This window comes from Rhamphochromis sp. 'chilingali' (genome assembly GCF_963969265.1).
Source record: "Rhamphochromis sp. 'chilingali' genome assembly, chromosome: 6".
In the NCBI taxonomy this organism is placed as follows: domain Eukaryota; kingdom Metazoa; phylum Chordata; class Actinopteri; order Cichliformes; family Cichlidae; genus Rhamphochromis; species Rhamphochromis sp. 'chilingali'.
The window spans coordinates 9,228,762-9,248,424 of NC_137933.1; the positions used below are offsets into that span (position 1 = coordinate 9,228,762).

Consider the following 19,663-nt stretch of genomic DNA (forward strand, 5'->3'; position numbering starts at 1 on the left):
TACATGACATAAAGGACACAGTGTAAACAACGTACAGATTCAAATACAAAACATATACATATAGTGGTGTCTGCCTTTGAAAACATACTTTTTGAATGAGAACTGAGAGCACCCTTTCTTCTTCTGCAGGAAGAGTAAGAGAGTAAGTAGCAGCCAGGCGCTGATAATCAAATGCACTTGGTTAGCTGATCATCAGCGTTGCCACCTTTTAAAGAAAGAGATATTTTGGCAGTTTGGAGGCTTCAGGTGTGTGTTTACATAATGCCACAATCAGAAGTGCACATTCACCCCAAGGTCAGACTGTGCAATGTTCACATAAACTGCAAAAAAAAAAAAACACAAACTACATCTCAGACTCTACAGACCTCAGTTAGCATGTTAAATGTTAAAGCTCTCTATACACCTTATATCATGGTGGCAGAGGGGTGATGATTTGGGACCTAGACACTTTGCAGTCGTTGAGTTGACTTAATGAGCTCCTTTAGATCCTAGAGTTGAATGTGAGGTGATTTTTTTCCGACGGCTAATGCTTGGTTGAAACTCGGTCACATGACAGCATAATGATCACAAACATGGAAGCAACTCTGCAAAAGAAGGGCTGAAAAAGACAAGGATGTGCTGCAATGGCCCAAAGTCCAGGCTCAACCCAACTGAAATGATACAACTGAACCTTCGAGTGAGCTGTGCATAAATCAATGCCCCCAAACTTCAATGAACGGAAGCAACGTTGTGAAAAAGAGTGGGCCAAAATTGCATCACAATGATGTGAGAGACTGATAGTCATACTGAAAACGATTACTTCCTTCTATTGCTCCAAGTTAATGAATCATGGGGTATGCTTCAATTTTCACAGGGGTTTATAGACTTCTTTGAAAACATTATTTTTCACACGACTGTAATAGGGCAAGGTTCAAATGTGAGATGAACCACATGACACTGTCTAATACAGTGTATTTTACCCAAATACCCCATTTATAAGTTGAACTTAGGTTGTGAATTGTTTGATATAAAGAGTTTTTCCATAAAAGCTGTATTACTGCTTAGCTAAACAGTGATCTGGATTAAAAGAACAATACCTGAGAAGGCCTTTCATCCTTTACAACCCATTTAACTGAACTCTATCCCTCTTTAAAAATGTAAGGCCTAGTGCTGAGTGATAGTCAGTGTGCAAACCTGAAAATTAAATTGAGTAACAATTCAAAGTTTGCTGGATGTAAAACACTGAAAAAACATTCACTGGTGAAGGCACACACAAGGGCACTTTCTCCACCAAGCACCAAGCAAGTCTCACATTTGCTGACAGTCACTTTTGAAGTCAAAGGGACTTATCTCAAAATTTATTTCCATCTCTGTTTCATTCAGAGGCTGTAGCAGCAGCTTCATCTCATGGACTTCAAACAGAGAAAATAAAAGTGACTGATCAGCTGCAGTGGCTGAGTCCTATAAGCTTGCATTTACAGACACCTTCAGTAATGCATTCACACAATCTGTGAGTATCTGGGTAAAGGAAATAAAGGAGTTTCCATCAAGAAGAAACAATATTGTTGTAACATAGAAAGCTGTTTCCATTGACCCCTACAGTAAGAGGTGATGAATCTAGTAGTGCGCACACATATACAGACGACAGCAAAAGAACAAGGTTCTTCTCTCTTTCTGTCTCACAGCATCCAAGCACACAGCACCCTCATTTTTACCCATCTCTCTCCCAGACACACATAAGTACACAAAAAAGAAATGAGCTAACGTAAACAAGCACGCGCACACTCATGGATGCGCACAGTCCTATCCTGCCTTATTTTTAGCTGTTCCCCTACCCAGCCCTGACCTACATCACAGCATGAATAAAGCAGCAGAGAGATGAAGAAAGTGAGCTCATATTGGGAAGGGAAAGGGTGGAGGTGGGGTGTGGTGTCTGGGGCAGAGAGATGGGGGTGTGGGGAGGGAGAAGAGAGGCAAAGAGAAACACACACACACATACACTCTGGCAAAAAACGAACAGAAAAACGAACCGCTTCTCCTCCATCCCCCCGCTGTGAAATGACAGTTTCAGTTCTGTCAGCAGACCTCACCTGCAACAATGCTCCCAGAGGAGGCAGCAGAGGGCGAATACACACACAGACTTTTCCAAACACAGGGGATGCAGGGCCTTAAAACAACAGAAAAGTCTTGCCTCAGGCTTGACACCAGAGGGTCGTCTTGCTTTAAGCGAAAGCGAAACAAAAGCAGCGAGTGCTCGACTTTGAGTTATTGAGTCTCCGTGTCGGCTGTCATCAACCTTTGAACAACAGTTTGGCACCTTTTGCCAATAAAGGTTAATCAAATGAGTAAGCTTTTTAGGCGGAGCAGTGCTTCAGGACAAGATGAAAATTAGATTCGGGTGCTGTCGCTCAAATAAGTTCCATGTTTTTGATGCAGGAGATCAATGCTTTTTTTAACACCGAAGGCCGGCGAGCCTTTATATGCCTGAATACATGATCGGCCTCTCTTTGTGGAATTTAACACTCCTACTGTGCACTCTCCAAGGATGAAACTCACCGAGAAAAAAACCTTATGGGTGTTGCATGTAAGGCAATTACATACTTCATACGCATTCATTCTATTGTAAGGGGAAAGAGTGAGCTGAACACCTCGAGGCTGGAATGTATTTATCCAAGGAGATGATATGGAAATGCTGTCCTCACGCTCTCCTTCCCTTAAGTGGTGGAAAGGCCTGTTAGCCTCGGGAAACCGGTTCTCTTCTGCTCACATCCGCATAAATACTCGGCACTGTACAAACGCACGCGCGCAAATTTAGGGCTCCCTTCTGCATAACGCCTCCCTTGTGTGTTTCCAATCCCATTTCATCAGCAGTCATCCAGCTCTGCTAATGCTTCCCCGAGCTCCATGTTTTAGTGCTCATACGATGTCTTTCAAGCTACATTAGGAGGAGAGAGCCTGTGTGTGTGAAGAGAAGACGTAATATATCATGATATTAGCTCCACATAATAGATGTCAGCAAAGATGCTGTACTCCCTGCTCTCCTCTGTCCTCTTCAGTTGATATGTCCTTATCTCATCAGCCTTTTCCTTTCCTTTCTCCTCCTTGTTGAGATTGCTTCTGGTGTGCTCGATTCACAGTCAGTTGTCATGCTCTCTCTCTCTCCATTGTACTGGGCATGACCGTTCCATTTAAACCATACAAGCAGTACTTAAATTTAAGCGTCTTTGTTTGTCTGAAGTTTTTCGGTGGGTGCAGTTTTGGTTGTGCAAAACTCTAATTAATAACTTGTGCATCAAGATGGGGCTCAGACACCTTTCCTTTGGGAGGTGATTAAAAGCAATTTACTTGTTAGTTCCAAAGGAGTAGGTGTGTCTTTAAAGAAGCCTAAAGAATTATTAACCCACTGCATATTCTCTCTTTGTCCTCAGATATTGATGAGTGCGCGACGCAGATGCACTACTGCCAGTCCAACACGGTGTGCGTCAACCTGCCCGGCAGCCATCGCTGTGACTGTCTACCAGGCTTCACCAGAGTGGACGAGTACTCTTGCACTGGTGCGTCTGCATGCATGGAAATATGTCACTGACTCACATTAAGGACTGTCATCAAAACTGACCAGTAGTGTACCGGTGTTTAATGACTTCATAATTTCTGAGTTATAAGGAAAGTTTTTTGTTTTAGAAATTAAAGCATCTTTGCAATTGACTTGTTGAGCACGGATCAAACAAGAGTTATCCAGGGTGTAATGTGCGATGGCAGTGGAGCTAGCTGACAGTTTTCCTTTGGCTTGTGAGATAAAAGAAAAAAAATCACCTGACCTGTAGCAAATAGCAAGTTGTAAGTGGTTATGACTACTTTCTTTCATTTATTGCAGTCTTGCCAATGGGATCTGTGGCAATGTTGTGTGGTCTGTTGGCTTTGTTAATTGAAAATTTGGATAGATTGCCCTAAAGGTTTGCACAGGGATTCTAAGTAACCAGAGGATGGAGCCAGGAAATTCCCCTAATCATGCAACTTTCTCTTAGCACCACAAGCAGGCAGCCATTTTGGTTTACAGTGTCAGCAACTTATGGATAACTGATCATCCTGATAGTATTCAGTGCAGTTCTTTACGACCAGATATATGCAAATATATATCTCTCAAGATACGCCTTACTTTCAGTCTTAACTAGATATTGTATTTAATGCAAATCCGTATGTATGCTAATACACTCACTGCTAATCATTTTCACCCACCCCAGTACCTACCCCTGGCTGTAATACTGGCTGACTTGTGGTATGCTAGGTTTACCTAATGAGTAGAGTCCCATACACTCCTGTGCTAAAATGCACCATTATAAAAAGCATGTTTACAGCCCAGTACAGACTATCCTCTGTGGATAGTTTCCCAGTTTATAACAACAACAGTGGGGATGTTTAGTTGTTTTGTTTTGTTTTTCTAATTCATCCATAAATTCCTCACCATCTAGTTGGATGTCACTTTGATTGGCAGATGTCCCGACACAGACAGCTGAGTGTTGCCTGCTAGGCCTCACCTCTGGTAATTGGACTCACTGAACTGCATCTATTCTGTGTCTGTGCTGCATGTTCCTTTCTGGGAAGTTAAATTATATGACAAATAATATGACCTGCTGTTTAATTTGGCCAATCCCAAAAAGTGATGGAAATTCTGGCATTTAACTAGCATGTTACTCTGGACTAAGAATAATCCTTTAGTCCTTTAATTGTCCCACAAGGGGAAATTTGGTTGTAACAGCAGCCAAAAAGACACATATACAAACAAAGCGTACACAGGACACAGAACAGAAACATACACAATTTTTGTTACATATTTACATTAAGGACAATGGTTACTATATACAGAGTACTGTACAGTTATTAAATTAAATAAAAATAACTACAGATAAGAGGCAAACCAGGTTGTAGTGCGAATCGGTTAATTAACTTATTGCAGTTACAGCGCAGATGTAAACATCTATGTTTGTTGGGAGCAGTTCTGATTGTACAGTTTGACAGCTGCAGGGAAGAAGGACCTGCGGAAACGCTCCTTCGTGCATCTAGAATGCAGCAGTCTGTCACTGAAGGAGCTCTGCAGTTCAGCAACATCTACATGCATGGGGTGGGAGACTGTGTCCATCAGAGATGTTATTTTGGCCAGAGTCCTTCTGTCTCCCACCACCTGCAATGGGTCCAGGGCTCTATTTGGAAGCAGCACGTCTCGTCTCTCTATATACTGGACTGTAGCGGAGATGACAATAAAGTTTACTTTGACTTCAGCAGCAAGCAGGCGCGCCGAGGGCTCTCACGCTCACTTTTCGTGTATAGAATTTCAAAAATACATCGGTGCAAATTATAAGTCTGTATTATAATGTCTCGTGTTTTCGTGTTTGTTGGTTTGTTTTTATTTTGTTTTGCTTTGCTTTGCGAGTTGGTTATTAGATGCTGCTCCAGCCGATCAGAGAATCCCCCGCCGCCCTGCCCTCTCCTCTCTGCGCCGCAAGCAGCAGGCGCACCTCGCAAACGAAGGGCGCCCTTACTCCCAGCAAATGGGCAATAGAAAACCGATCGGAGCCTATGCCATTCCTAATATGCGCTGGCTGACGTTGGGGCAGCATAAGTACGAGCATTTTTTTTTTTGTTTTGCCGATGCCCGTGATGCCACCCCCCACCACGATGCCGCCCCGGGCAACCGCCCATGTCGCCCGTATCTAAAACTGCTACTGGCCACCACAGAGTCATGGAAGGTCTTTAAAAGTGCTCCCTGGACTCCAAATGACCTCAGCCGCCTCAGTAGGTAGAGTCTGCTCTGGCCCTTCCTGTACAGAGTATCAGTGTTGTGGCTCCAGTCTAGCTTATTATTCAGGTGAACACCCAGGTACCTATAAGAGTCCACTATCTCAATGTCCACTCCATGGATGTTCACCGGTGTCAGTGTGGTGGGTCTGCGTCTCCGGAGGTCCACCATCAACTTTGTTTTCCCGGCGTTGATCAGCAGGTGGTTCTGCTGACACCAGTCAGCAAAGTCCAGAGTCCACTGTCTGTACTCTGAGTCGTCCTCACCTGTGATGAGGCCGACTATGGCAGAGTCGTCAGAGAACTTCTGTAGGTGGCAGCGTGGGGAGTTGATGGAGAAGTCTGCAGTGTAGAGGGTGAAGAGGAACGGTGCCAGCATAGTTCCCTGTGGGGCCCCCGTACTGCAGACCAGCGTATCAGAGACACAGCCCTGTGACCTCATATACTGTTTTCTGTGAGGTAGTCCAGTATCCACTGGGACATGGGGTGGTCCACTCCCGATAGCTCCAGCTTGTCTCTCAGAAGTTGTGGCTGGATGGTGTTGAAAGCACTAGAGAAAAGAACATGATCCTCACAGTGCTTCCAGGCTTCTCCAGATGAGTCAGAGCTCGGTGAAGGAGGTAGATGATGGCGTCCTCCACCCCAATGCCAGGCTGGTAAGCAAACTGCAGTGGATCCAATGAAGACCTCACCGGGGCGCAGATGGTTTAGAACCAACCTCTCGAGGGTCTTCATCAGATGCGATGTCAGGGCTACCGGCCTGTAGCTGCTGAGGTCCTTGGGATGGGAGGTCTTTGGTACCGGTACCAAACAGGAGGTCTTCCACAGCTTCCACTAAATAACCGATATGAGTGTGTCATTGGAACCATGCAGAATGCCGCTTACAAACCAAGCTTGTTAGTATTAGCTGATAATTTAGAAATCCACCTGTTCATCTAAATTTCATGCCTCAGGATCCAAAAGACTAACGTGGTGGTGAGATTAATGCTGAGGCTTCACATTGTCAAGTTAAAAAAAATGGGTCGCTGTCACAGTCTATATTTAGTATATAGACTATGGTTAAAATACATACCATATTTCAAGGGGTTTATGCTGCCAATCTGGATATTGAACTAAGCAGCTAGCTGTCTGATCTGCTGTTTCACCACCTTTTCAGGTCTGTCTGCTGCAAAGATACAGTAAAGAGCAACACACAAAAATAAATGACGGTGACTCAGACTGTACTCGTGACTCTGTAACATCTGTTGAATTTAGTTCTCCCGGAAAGAGATCCACGAATTAAAATGTCCCAGATTATTCATATAATGTTATTTTATGCATAACGGTAAAAAGGTTAAAGCTTCTTTCCTAACCATAAACAGAAAAATCATGAAATCATGAAATATAAATCTACAACAGATAATAACTATAATTGTATTACTTTATTTTATAGTTTTATTTGTAAAGCACTTTTCAAAACAGAGTTCAGTGCTTCACAGTTCAAATAAAAGCCACACATTTAAGATATGTGTATATGTTCAAACATACAGGCACATAAACAGACACATAATCAGCCATGCTGGCAGACACGAATTCCAACAAGTTGTTGCAAACTATGGCCAAAAATGAAGGGGGGGAGATTAAGGAAATGCTAACCTATAAAAATGAGTTTTCTGCTGTCATTTAAAAGAAATAACAGAGTGAGCCAAACCGATTCACTGAGGAAAGCTGTTCCGCAGTTTGGGCGCAACAACCTCAAAAGCATGATCTCTGGTTTTAAAATCAAAGCGAATGACATTTAGGAGACACTGTTTAGACGATGGGAAAGGCCGGCTACACTGAAAAGGTCTTAGAATCTCTGTTATATAAGCAGGGGCCTGTCCATGTAGAGATTTATATGTTAATAGCAGAATTTTAAAGTGGATCCTAAATTTCACTGCAAGCCAGTGAAGGATTGCAAGGATAGGTATAATATGTGACCGCCTGCTAGTTTTTGTTAGTGCAGAATGCAGCAGCAAGGCTGCTAATTGGAGACGAGCTATGGAGGACTGAGAGACACACGTGAAAATTGAATTATTATAATCAAGGAGAAAATTAAAGTGTGAACAAAAAGTTCAAGGTGATTGAATGACAGTAAAGGTTTGATTTTTACAATATTTCTGAGATGAAGGAAACAAGACTGTGTGACCTTTGGTTTTCAAAATTCAGGTGTTGGTCAAAGATGATGCCAAGGTTTTTAACAGATACCAAGGTTCATGTTATTGGTCAGGGGAGTGATGATTACATCACTAACCTCAGAGAAATTGTCTGGGCCAAGCACTAGAACCTCAGTTTAACAGGAATTGAGATGAATGCATTTTGAATACATTCTTTGAGGCAGGAGAGGCTGCCAAACTATAAATGTTTATCATCTGCATAGGTAGGAGATTCCATAGGTGCATATAAAGAAAACGGAATTGGTCCAAGGACTGAGCCCTGGGGGACTCCACATACTAGCAGTGCAGATGAGGACATACGCTGATTAATATGAATTCTGAAGTGTCTGTTTGATAAGTAGAAGAAAATCATTTGTGAGCACTACCAGTGATGCCAACCCAGTTTTGTTTGTTAATACAAGTAGCATGATCATTAGTATCGAAGGCTGCAGATAAGTCAAGCAGGACTAAAATGGAAAATGGATGGACAATGTCCATCTACCAGTTGGACATGGACATTAACACAGCTCGATTTCTCTCTCTCCTAGTCAAGGCGCTTGTTTACATTTTGCTCTTGAGGAGAGTACACAATAAAAATGAATGAGTGATTCTCGTAATTGGGTCCAGATAATACTATGATTCCCATGTGTGTCAGTAGCTCTTAATATTTGCTGCAGCTTTCACACTGACTCGTGCTGCTGGTCTAATGATTCACATGCATTTAAAAAAAAAAAGCATGTTGGTGTCCATCAGCCACCAGGCACTGCTGCTTTGCAACTGTCCTGCTGAAACTTTTACTTCATTATCTGAAATTAAAGCATACACAGAAGTGAATGCAAACTGATAAATGCCTCAGCAGTTGTCTTTTTAAAGCTTTAAAGTTCAGCATGTGATGGAATAAGAATGGCTGATTGCTGCCATTTATTCATTTAATGGCTTTTCTACCCTAGATATTTTTGATTAAAATGAACAAACATATAACAGCATTGTTCCCCGACCTTCTCAGAGGTATATGTCAGGACAAAGTACGGAAGCAGCTTCAGCAAAATATATGCCCACTTTTAACAGCACAAATGCTCCGTTTAAATGTAGATCTGTAGATTTAAAGCTGTTTTACAGTATACATTGCACTGACTACTGGTCTAGCATAGCTTGTTTAAAACGTTCCTCTCTTTCCATTAGGTAGGTTACAGATTGCCCTGTGCATTTTGCATGCACTTGCAAAGGCAGACTGACAATACCGAGGTAATGGGTGTCATCCCTGTTTGCTCGAATGTTTTTCCTATTGCTATGTGTTTTAAAGATGTATATTTATTCATGATTTCAAAGTAAAAAAGAAATCATTGTAGTAACTTGTGTCTTGCAGGCTACAGATTGATCCTTTTGTTTAGGGCAGCATGTTTTCTTAAGAGTAAATAGAATGTGCTTGGTTGCTGCTCAGTGTTCCTCCAGAGAAAGTGTTCTTTAATTAGCTCGCAGTTGGCAGCAATGCAGGGACAAGGATCCATGGACAATCAATCCATTTTGCAGCTTGTAAACTGTCCTGGCAGCTGACTGGGAGCCCAAGGAGCACTCTCTGCATCTGCTGGGAGAGATAAATCGTCTCGCTGTCTCCCTTTTCAACCTTCCTGCTTTTCCTTCAGCTTCTCCCCGGGGGTGTCAGATCTTGTGCATGGATGTAAAACAGAGTTAGCGTTCACAGCTTAAGGTGGTGACTGCTCATATTTCACAATGTTAATGTGATTGCACTTTAGCTTGTGTAATTGGTTGCTTGTGCTGGAATCTGTATTGTTATTCTGCATTGTGTCTAGATCTTAAAAGGTTTTTGGTAATGATATTGCTGCAACTGCATTGAGGAGGAGACACAAAACTGGAAACCAGTTTTTTTCTTGTCTTTTATTCTATCAGGCAATTAGCATGGAGAAAGTGAACCCAAGCTTTTCAGTAAACTGCAAATTAGCTTCAATCTTTGCAGTTGTGGAACTTCAATTATTAAATATAATGGAGGCTGTTAGGATGCCTGGGTCGTTGACCCAGGGTATTTGAGTTTATTATATTATTTATACTTTTTAGTCTTTGGTTTCTTTGAGTTCTGTCTTATGGTTTATGTCTCTGTCTTCTTTAGTTGCTCTGTCTCCCCTATCACCTGTATCCCCTTGTCTAGTTCGCGTCTCTGTGTATCCTTAGTTCCTATATCCCCGTGTTCAGTCAGTGTTTGTGTCTGCCCTGGTCCCACGTCTCTGTTCCCTCTGTAGTGCCTGCATGTGAGTCTGTGTTATGTGTTTCCTGTTTTACTTTGAAGGTCTCTGTCTTATCTCAGTGTGTTCAGTTTACGCTTCCTTTTGTCTCGTCAGTTCTGATTTGCCCCAGCTGTGTTTCCCTCCTGTTATTCATTCCCTGATTGCTCCTTCTGTGTATTTAAGCCCTGTGTTTCTCTGTGTCCGTGTCGCGATCTACCGTTTATTTTGCTGTGTGTTTTGTCAATCCGCCGGTGTTAGTTTATTTTTGACCTTTTTCTAGTTATATTATGTTTGAGTTCAGCATTAAAGCTGTTTTGGTTTAAGTTTGTCTTTGGAGTCTGCATCTTGGGTCCTATTCCTGTTTGCATGCACCCGCCACCTAACAGGAGGCAGTGTTTCACCATTTATACGTTTCTCCTTTTCAAATATTATTTCAAATATTTGCAGATAAATAAATCGCCAAATGCTTTAACCAGTTGCTTGGTAGAGTTTGTGGATGTGTTCCTTTTTAAGAAGCAGCTGAATTATATTGAGGACCACCATGCAGTCTGGCTAGCGAGGAAGTCGCTCAGGAAAATCCCTCTGCAAGTAAAAATGGTAAATGGCCTGTATTTGTATAGCGCTTTACTAGTCCCTAAGGACCCCTAAGCGCTTTACACATCCAGTCATCCACACACTGGTGATGGCAAGCTACATTGTAGCCACAGCCACCCTGGGGCGCACTGACAAAGGTGAAGCTGCCGGACACTGGCGCCACCGGGCCCTCTGAGTACCACCAGTAGGCAACGGGTGACGTGTCTTGCCCAAGGACACAACGACCGAGACTGTCTGAGCCAGGGCTCGAACCGGCAACCTTCCAATTACAAGGCAACCTCCCAACTCTTGAGCCACAATCGCCCTTAAGTAATGGCGTAGTTGATGCAGGATGGCAGTTTAGCTACTTGGGAACCGTAGTTCTTCTCCAATCTGTCTGAAAGTGATTCCAGTCCAAGTTTGGAAACACGAGTCATGCAAGTCACCAGTCATGCAGGTCATGCAGTCACCTCACAGTTGCAAGTGGTTGCCCAGCGGTTGTTGCATCCATGAATTTTTTTTGTAGTTACAATGAGATTGCATTGCTGTTTTTACTCTAGTGTGACTGAGCTGTTAATTACAGATGCTGTCAAGCTCTCAGGAAGGTGAAAGAATTAAAAAATAAACAAATGCTAAAAGGAATTACCAGATATACTTTCCAAGCAGAAATGAGGCAGAGAGGGACTGCAAATGAAAAATGTCCTTCACTCTTGCATGTTTGTTTGTTTGCTTCTTCCTACCATTGCTTCTGGACAGAGTTCATGGATGTATCACATGTGTCTCAACAGACATGATGCATCAATCAACTTCTTCCACCCACAGACCACAAGCTTACTTTACTCCAGGCCCCACCCTTAGTATTACAATATGAGCAGCTCCTTCCTTGGAGGAACACTGGCTATAGTTCCCTTACACAACATGTATAATCTTTTGCTTTCGTTTTTCTCAACTGTCTCTCTCCTGCTTGGTGGAGGGGATTGTCCTTTGTGAAAACAGCACCATATAAACAATAGGAGGCCAAGGTAATTGTGGTTCCACTTGATTTCACCTCTATAGAAGTAAGCAAGCAGCTCTGCAGAAACACTGGAAGAATGGAGGGAGAAAGAGAGGTGGCAGAAAGTGTGAGGCTTCTGTACTTTCCCCTCTCGAAGTTTGTATTCAGCCTAAAGCAGTCTGGGATGTTTACCTGCTGCCTGAATGTTCAAAATAACATCTGGTGTCCCTATTTAAAGGGCATTTGATGTAGGAGGGATTATATGTGCATGATTTGTAAAATAATGTTGTCATTATCACTGGTGTTCACACTCCACACCTTAGGGATCACTTGTCAGTCAAACCATATGTTTTAAAAAAGGTGCTGTACCCGCACTAACCCACTTGCTTGCATGGATCGTATGCAGTGTTTCTGTGCTGTAACATGGTACTTACACTCACCAGCCCCTACATACTAAGTTTGCCTAAAAAACTGCTTTAATTTTTCCTGTCAACAAGGTGCTGGAAACATTCGTCACAGATTTTTTTTCAGTATTGACTTGACACGGCATAGCATCATGGAGTTGCTTCAGATTTCTTGGCTGCACATCCATGCTGTGAACTTCCAGTTCCTAAAGATGCTCTATTGGATTGATATCTGGTGACTTTGGATGTCGTTTGAGTACAGTGAACCCATTCCCATGTTCAGGAAACCAGTTTGAGAGGATGTGAGCTTAAAGACATGGTGTGTTATACTCGTGAACGCAGTCATCGGAAGACGGGTACATTAAGGCCATGGGATGGATATGATCTCAGGTAGACTGTGGTATGCTCAGCGCGTCAAGAGAATATTCCCCACACCACTGCACCATCAGCCGCCTGAACCATTCGTGCTTTCTCGTTATGTCAAATTCTGCCCCTGGCATCCAAATGACACAGCAGAAATTCTCATCAGACCAGACTATGTTTTTTCCAATCCTGTTGTCCAGTGTTGTGCATTCAGAGATGTTCTTGTGTATACTTTAGTCATAATGAGTGGTTGTTACCTGTGCCTTCCTATTCCCAGCTTGACCTGACCTCTTACATGAACAAACATTTTTACTGAGAGAGCAGGTCCGCAGAGGATGATGTATTTTTTTTTCATACCATTCTCTGTAAACCCCAGAGATGGTAATGTCAGAAAGTTCCAATAGATCAGTATGTGAGTCCAACCCATCTGGCACTAACAACCATGCCACAATAAAAATCACTTTAATGACCTTCCTTCTCCATTATGATGCTCACCTTGAACTTTCTATGACTGGCTCTTTAGATATTTGCATTAACAGTCAGTTAAACGGGTGTACCTGTTCAACTGTGGCCAGTGAGCATATATTTACACACACAAATACACACAAAGTCTTAACTTGTGTCCGCCATGTATTATATCACCATACAAGTTTTAAGTTTGCAAAAAAATGAATAAACAAACATCACTGACCCTAGGCATTCCTTTGACCATGTCCCTGTGTTGCCTTGTTTGTAGTCTCTGTTATGCTTTTTAGTAACTTTCATGTTCTTTCAGTGCTAAGCTAACAGGGGCTTTCCTGCTGTAATTAGAACACCAAATAGGTAGTTAGAAAGTGAGTGTGGTGTCTTTTTTTTTTCCTTCAGGGCACCTCTGATTGTGAGCTCTCAGCACGCTCATTCTTTGCTTTTGTATGCTGGTTAATGTGAGCACAAACATGCTAATTGCAGTCAAACAAAATGTTCCTAGTGACACTTCTAGGCTACAGATTGGCTGCTTTGGTTATTATAGTCCGTATGGTTTGTTTCTGTCCTGGTAACATGGATGACTGCTAATCCCTTTGTTACCCCAGCTGCACTAATGGAATCAAACACAACAACAAAACCGAGTATAGTTAAGGTAATTTGTTCTAACTTCACAAGTGAACAAGAGCTCAAATGTTTTGCTAGTACAAGGATGTTATGATTTACCACTTTATAATTATGTTATACTTGCACTTATAATGTCTGGGTGTTAGATGATTTGCTTTCTGCATTAAGTAGGTGCTGATAAGGCTCGCAGTGGACATGAAACAGTACATGTATAAAGGCCAATGTACACCATTGAGCCCTGCTCTCAAAAACTGACAAAGATTTAAAAGTTTCTGTGAAGCTGGATTTAAGTTAAAGTTTTTAGAAGAGTGCGCTCTTATGCCAGTAGAGAACTTGATGTTATCAGGTTGGTTGGTTAGTGTGTTAGTTGCAATAAATTTATTTACATTAGCTTCTGTGAGGTAAATAATGGCAGATCCAATAACTCAAGGGTTTTGTTTGTTTTGTTTTTTTTAAAAAGGACTACAAGTAAAATTCAGCTGCAACAATGTTTTTTATGTTAAAAATTATATTGTTGTTTAAATTAAATGAATTTTTGTTGTTTGTTCTCATCTGAAAACATTTATCTCGACTAATGACAGCTCTGAGAAGCATAAGCTGTGCCTGGAATGACATTAAAACAATCAGGGCAGACCTTGCAAGCACTATAATATTTCCACTTTACAGAAATCTCCAGTCTTGAAAGATTTCAAGCTTGAAATTGTTACATTTTTATCAGTTTTTTAATATAAGTATGTTTTTAAAAAATCACACCAATATCATTAGTCTGCCTATTGTTCCTTCATCTTATAAAAAGTGGTGCTATTTTTACATTATTAACTTAAATAACATAAAAAAAAAAAAGCTTCATCAGCTAAGCAGCATGCTGATGAAGACGTATATTTCTCTTCTGTCCTCATCTGCACTCTAATAATCAATACTTGTTTTTTTTTGTTTTTTTAATCCTGCTGTTCATAATCTGCGCAGTTGTTGCTGTATGGCTGACCAAAAGAAGCTGCCATTAATTTCATGCATCAGTTGCCACATATATTCTTCTAAAACCAGCAATGAAAAAGGCTGTATCCCCCCCCTCCCTCCCCCACCCCAAGATGCATTACATGTTTAATGAAAATTTAATCAAATCGAATTCCAATTATACATCTAATGATTGTGCAGCCCAGGTGTGACGAGCCTGAAAACCTTGGCAACTCTCCCTGTATATATTAAACGTTCAAAAATAGGGGTCATGCTGTTAAACTGGCCAGGCACCAGCCAATTTAATAAGCCCATCAAACGCAGTTTGGGAAAGCAGGGAAGGGGCCAGAAAAGTTTCCCTTACTCCTCACTTTCATCCATTTGTAATTCCCTCTGAGAAAGCTGGTGTTTATATTTAGCTTCGCTGTGAAGGTTCAATGTAAGGAGCGTTTCTTCTTGCTCATCACCAGACTGTACAACCATCCAAAGTGATGTCTGTAATCATGTTATGCTCCTTTTCTCAAGACTGTCTCTTCTTCTTTGATGCATTGTCTTCCTGTTCCCTTGGCTGAATACAGACCGACCTGCGTAAAATAATATGTGACTGTGACTATGCATGGGAGGGATGTTTACTGACAGAGCACATTAATGGAACATGCTTTCATTAATGTGAATTGCAACCTGAATGTCTTTATTGCCTTTAGCTGTGTAATTCATTGGGTATCAAAGGAGTTGTATTTCAATTATGAGCTGCTGCTATTGCACAGAAAGGATTTAAACTGTGCGGTCAGGTGCATTGTGCACACAAACATACTATATCCAGCATGATGTGAAGCACTTATGTTTTAAGAGGTCAATAATTGCACGCAAATGCAACTTAGGTGCATAACACATTATATGATGTGAAAATAAAATTAAAGCCCCATTAATTATAGTGAAGTACCAGTGGTGTATTTTATTTGGGGGGGAAGACACACTATATGGACGTGGGAGTACTGGGACAGACCTCTTGATCTTTAAATTCAGTCTTTTCAGTCCCATTGCATAATGGATAAAAGTTCCAAACGACCTCTGAAATTAACATCTGCACAAAAACTGTGTGCCAGGAGCTTGGTGGTGTTTCCATGGCTGCGCAGCCGTGTTTTAGGTGTACCATTTGTTTCCAGTGTAGTGTATACTATAATATACACTATGATTTCTTTCTAGATTTTTAGAACAGTTGTGCAGTTTTTAATAACTTTAGACCAGACACACGGGGAACTGATCCACTGCATGCCTCCTCTAAAGGAAAAACAGCTCTTAGACCCTAAGGAGGGTGCCTGTTTATTAGAGGGGGTCAATGGACTAGTGACTTTGATACTGATTGTGTTTGAGAGCATGGGAACAGTGACCTGGGGCCCGTTCTTCGTACCTCGCTAAGTAGGTTAGCCGGATTAGATTGTTGACGATTTCGCGTGATCCTGGATCAGTCGGTTCCCCGAAGCTCATCCGGGACTTGCTGTCATAGCAACAGAGCCGTAAGCGTAAACCTGCTCGGGAGCAGGTTTACTTTATGTAAACAGGATTAGATCGCGGCCACGCAGGTATGTCCGCGTCATCATACGAAAGCAACAGCGACATTCCGCCACCGTTTCACCACAAATAAATAACATCAATGTAACTAAAGATAATGCAGCACTTGATCCTTTTATTGATTCCACACAGATACATACAGGTCAGTCCCTAAAAAAAGGGAAATGTACGAGTAATCACGCTATGGCATGTAGGTGATCACGCCAGATGCAACACACATTCCACAGTAGAGGAATAGCAAATTACGTCGTGTAATCAAGATGACAGACCACGGCTATAAAAGCGAAGGTGGAAGTGGGAAGTTTGTCGCAGCCATGTCCTGTCCGTTTCTACGCGAGCCACCCATTGCGGAAGGTGCAAGAGTGATAAGGAGAGTGTTCAGAATCCAACGTATATTGCGGGATAGACAGGATCCTTTAGCACAGCGCGACAGTGTGCTCATAGAGAGATACCGATTTTCCCGTGAGGGTATCATCTACCTAACCAACTTGCTGGATCCCCATGTTAAGAGTACCACCCACCGTAGTCGGGCATTAACAACTGCACAAACTGTGTGCATTGCCTTGCGCTACTTTGCGAGTGGCACGTTCCTGTACACTTGTGGAGACGCAGAGAACGTTGGGAAAAGTGCCGTCTGCCGGGCCATTCGCAAAGTGTACCTGGCACTCAAGCATTTCCTGGGTGTGTTTGTGGTTTTTCCAAGCCACTTAAGACCACAGGTCGTCAAACAGGGCTTTTTCGCCATTGCAGGTACAGTAAATTGGATAGTGAATGTGATGCAATCATGACCTATGTCGGTAACTGTAGCTCCAACGTCCGCAGGCTTCCCGAATGTGATTGGCACCATAGACTGCACACACATTGCGATCAAGGCCCCCCCAGGCCCCACTGAAGGGGACTTTGTCAACCGAAAGGGGGGCCACAGTATAAATGTGCAGGTGAGCAATACTAACACTCCAGATGGCAATATACGATGGGAGGAGTGTGGTCACACATAATGGAATCCCACAGATGGTGTGTGACTCGATGTGCCATATCACAAATGTGGAAGCAAAATGGCCCGGATCAGTGCATGACTCACGGATCTTCAGAGAGTCAGGGTTATGCACATCATTTGAGCGTGGTAAGTAAAAGAGGCTTATGTTGATGCTACATACTCATGTCGGGCCTAACATAACAGCATTTCTTCATTACACAGGGGCCTACGATGGGATCCTCCTCGGAGATAGAGGTTATGCATGCAGGCAGTACTTCATGACACCGTTCCCTGACCCCAACCCTGGGCCACAAACCCGCTACAATGCAGCCCTAGCCAGGACAAGGGCACGCATTGAAATGACCTTTGGGCAACTGAAGGAACGATTCCAGTGTCTAAAACGCCTGAGGGTTGCACCTGACAGGGCATGTGACATTATTGTTGCATGTGCCGTACTGCACAACATTGCCACCATCAGAAGAGAGAGGACCCCCGTGGTGGAGGTGCAGCCTGATGATGACCTCCAGCCAGTGCACCTGGACCAACCTAGTGGCAGAGCTGCACGGGACAGGATTGTGCAACACAATTTCGCATAATAAAAACATGACATGACACATTTTCTATTGACGTTTATTTGAGCATCGTTGTCTGTCCCACCACACACAGGCCAGTCATCAGTTGCCTGGGAAAACAGAGCATGTATACTGCGTCACGCAGGGTCAGCAATAGTGCTCCGTATGAACATGTATTCCTACTTACTCTGGAGTTCCTTTTGAAGCACCTCGATTTCCAATTGTAGTTTATGCCTCATTAGGGCTTGTAGTTCGATCTCACCTAGGAGCTTTTGTTTCTTCAGCTCAGTATACTCCATTTTTTGCTGGAGACTTCTCTTGTAGAGCAGACGTATGTCACCCTGTGTCAATTGTGGTGACAACATTTAACGGGGAATACATGTCATATAGGCAGTATAATTGATCACAACACTGCCCACCTCTGCATCAGCAGGCCTCTCTGCCGGCCTCTTGGCCTGCAAATCATACTGCAGTCAGACACACATGGCAGTACACAAGTAGATGGTATTTCAGGCCAATTCATGCATGTACTCACAGGGTCTTCCGCCACACCACAGCCATCTGACAGGGTTGCGTCACTGTCCTGTGCAATGGTAACACAATGGTGTTACTAAGGGGTGTGGTACAGCCTATAGGTCTGTACAATTGGGTGGGGACAGATATATGTATATCTCCCAACTTACTGTGCATGTTCCAGTCACCCCTTCCATGGGAACAGGTAAAAGTGATGGTGTGTCAAGTAACACTACACACAGAGAAAACCCACAGTGCCAATGAATGAATGTCACAGTTCGAATAGCATTTTCATTTAGGCAACAACCACATATTTGACATTGTGCACATGGAATCATGAGCCCATTCACCAGTTATGTAGGTGCTGCTGCTACTGCACCCCGGCTTCTGGTCTCCGGAAGAGCTGCCCCCAGGGATGCCCTCAACAATGGGTCTGGTGGCATTCAACCTTAGGGCCAGCTCCTCTGCTGGGGTGTGACGAGGGGGTGCAGGACCACCACCTGTCTTTTGTTGCTCTGCCCTTTTCTTGGTTGCTGTTATACACAAACACAGGGATTGTTTCAGGGGTGTCTTTTCAAGTGACTGACAGCAATATGAGTGTTGGATATTACCATTCTGTAGTATGTTCTTGTATTTCACTCTTACTTGTTCCCATGTTCTGGTGGGTCCGGTTGTGGCTCTAATGTGTAAGAGGATATCATGTGGTATGATTTGATATGATAAAATATGATATGGTATGGTGCCATGTAATATGTTGCATTACTTACGCGTTTAATTTGTCAGCAACTTTCTGCCAGCCCTCTCTCCTTGCTTTTGCAGCCTTCGCACTGTTACCTTGCGTTTTAATTTCACTCTGGTACTCCTGAAATCCCTCAATCAGGAGTTCTTGCTCCGCTGCGGTGAAGTACTGTGCGCGCTCCTTCGACATTTTCGCCGACCAATCAGAGGCTTGCCGATCACTGTTTCTGCTATCGATGCATAGCCCCTTTTACGGCACCCAGTGATCGCGCATTACTTCATCCAGCTGTAGTAATCGTCAACAGCAGGTGTGTTCAGGGAACCGGATTAGCGAGCTCACGGTTAGCGCGATGATTTGATCTTGGATGTTTCATTTGATCTTGGATGTAGTAAGCGACGTACGAAGAACGGGCCCCTGGCCTCAAGAGAAAATAAGAAAAGAGACAAGAGAAAGAAACAAGGACAGACAGAAAAGAAAATGGGATAGAGGTTGTACAACTTCCATTACTGTAATATACTGCAATACATAAGTGATCGGGACTACTAATGCATTACCGGTCTTATACTGGAATGTAATGCATAATGGAAATGGAAAAAAAGATTAAAAAAAACAAGTTATGGAAAAAGAATATTATTTGTGCATCATTTCCCAACCTGTTGAAGGCCAAGCAGGGGAACGGTGCACAAACTGCTTCATTTAATATAACAATAGTAATAGTCCAAGAAATC

At 42.8% G+C, this 19,663-nt stretch overlaps 3 protein-coding genes across 4 annotated transcripts in view; 2 read left to right on the plus strand and 1 right to left on the minus strand.

Moving 5' to 3' along the window:
* LOC308398574 (protein kinase C-binding protein NELL1-like) overlaps positions 1-19,663 on the plus strand; it is a 328,133-nt gene that overhangs the window by 216,541 nt on the left and 91,929 nt on the right. The window contains exon 13 of the mRNA XM_080885307.1: positions 3,408-3,533. Within this exon, the coding sequence (XP_080741433.1) occupies positions 3,408-3,533 (126 nt within the window). The remainder of the gene's footprint in view (positions 1-3,407; positions 3,534-19,663) is intronic.
* On the plus strand, positions 16,396-17,707 carry LOC308398515 (putative nuclease HARBI1; the record flags this gene model as incomplete). The annotated part of the gene is made up of 4 exons (XM_080885182.1): positions 16,396-16,885; positions 16,958-17,073; positions 17,147-17,258; positions 17,334-17,707. The coding sequence occupies 4 exons, from the start codon at positions 16,396-16,398 to the stop codon at positions 17,705-17,707; spliced, it is 1,092 nt and encodes a 363-aa protein (XP_080741308.1).
* On the minus strand, positions 17,666-18,414 carry LOC308398516 (uncharacterized protein; the record flags this gene model as incomplete). 2 transcript variants are annotated; one of them, XM_080885184.1, is made up of 5 exons in its annotated part: positions 18,367-18,414; positions 18,219-18,266; positions 18,103-18,138; positions 17,871-18,024; positions 17,666-17,793 (listed from the first exon to the last, which is right to left on the minus strand). In XM_080885184.1, exons 1-5 carry the CDS (start codon positions 18,391-18,393, stop codon positions 17,786-17,788), a joined length of 273 nt encoding a protein of 90 aa, XP_080741310.1. In that variant the 5' UTR covers positions 18,394-18,414. The 2 variants fall into 2 exon arrangements, with proteins under 2 accessions (XP_080741310.1, XP_080741309.1); XM_080885183.1 differs by having other exon boundaries at positions 17,742-17,815.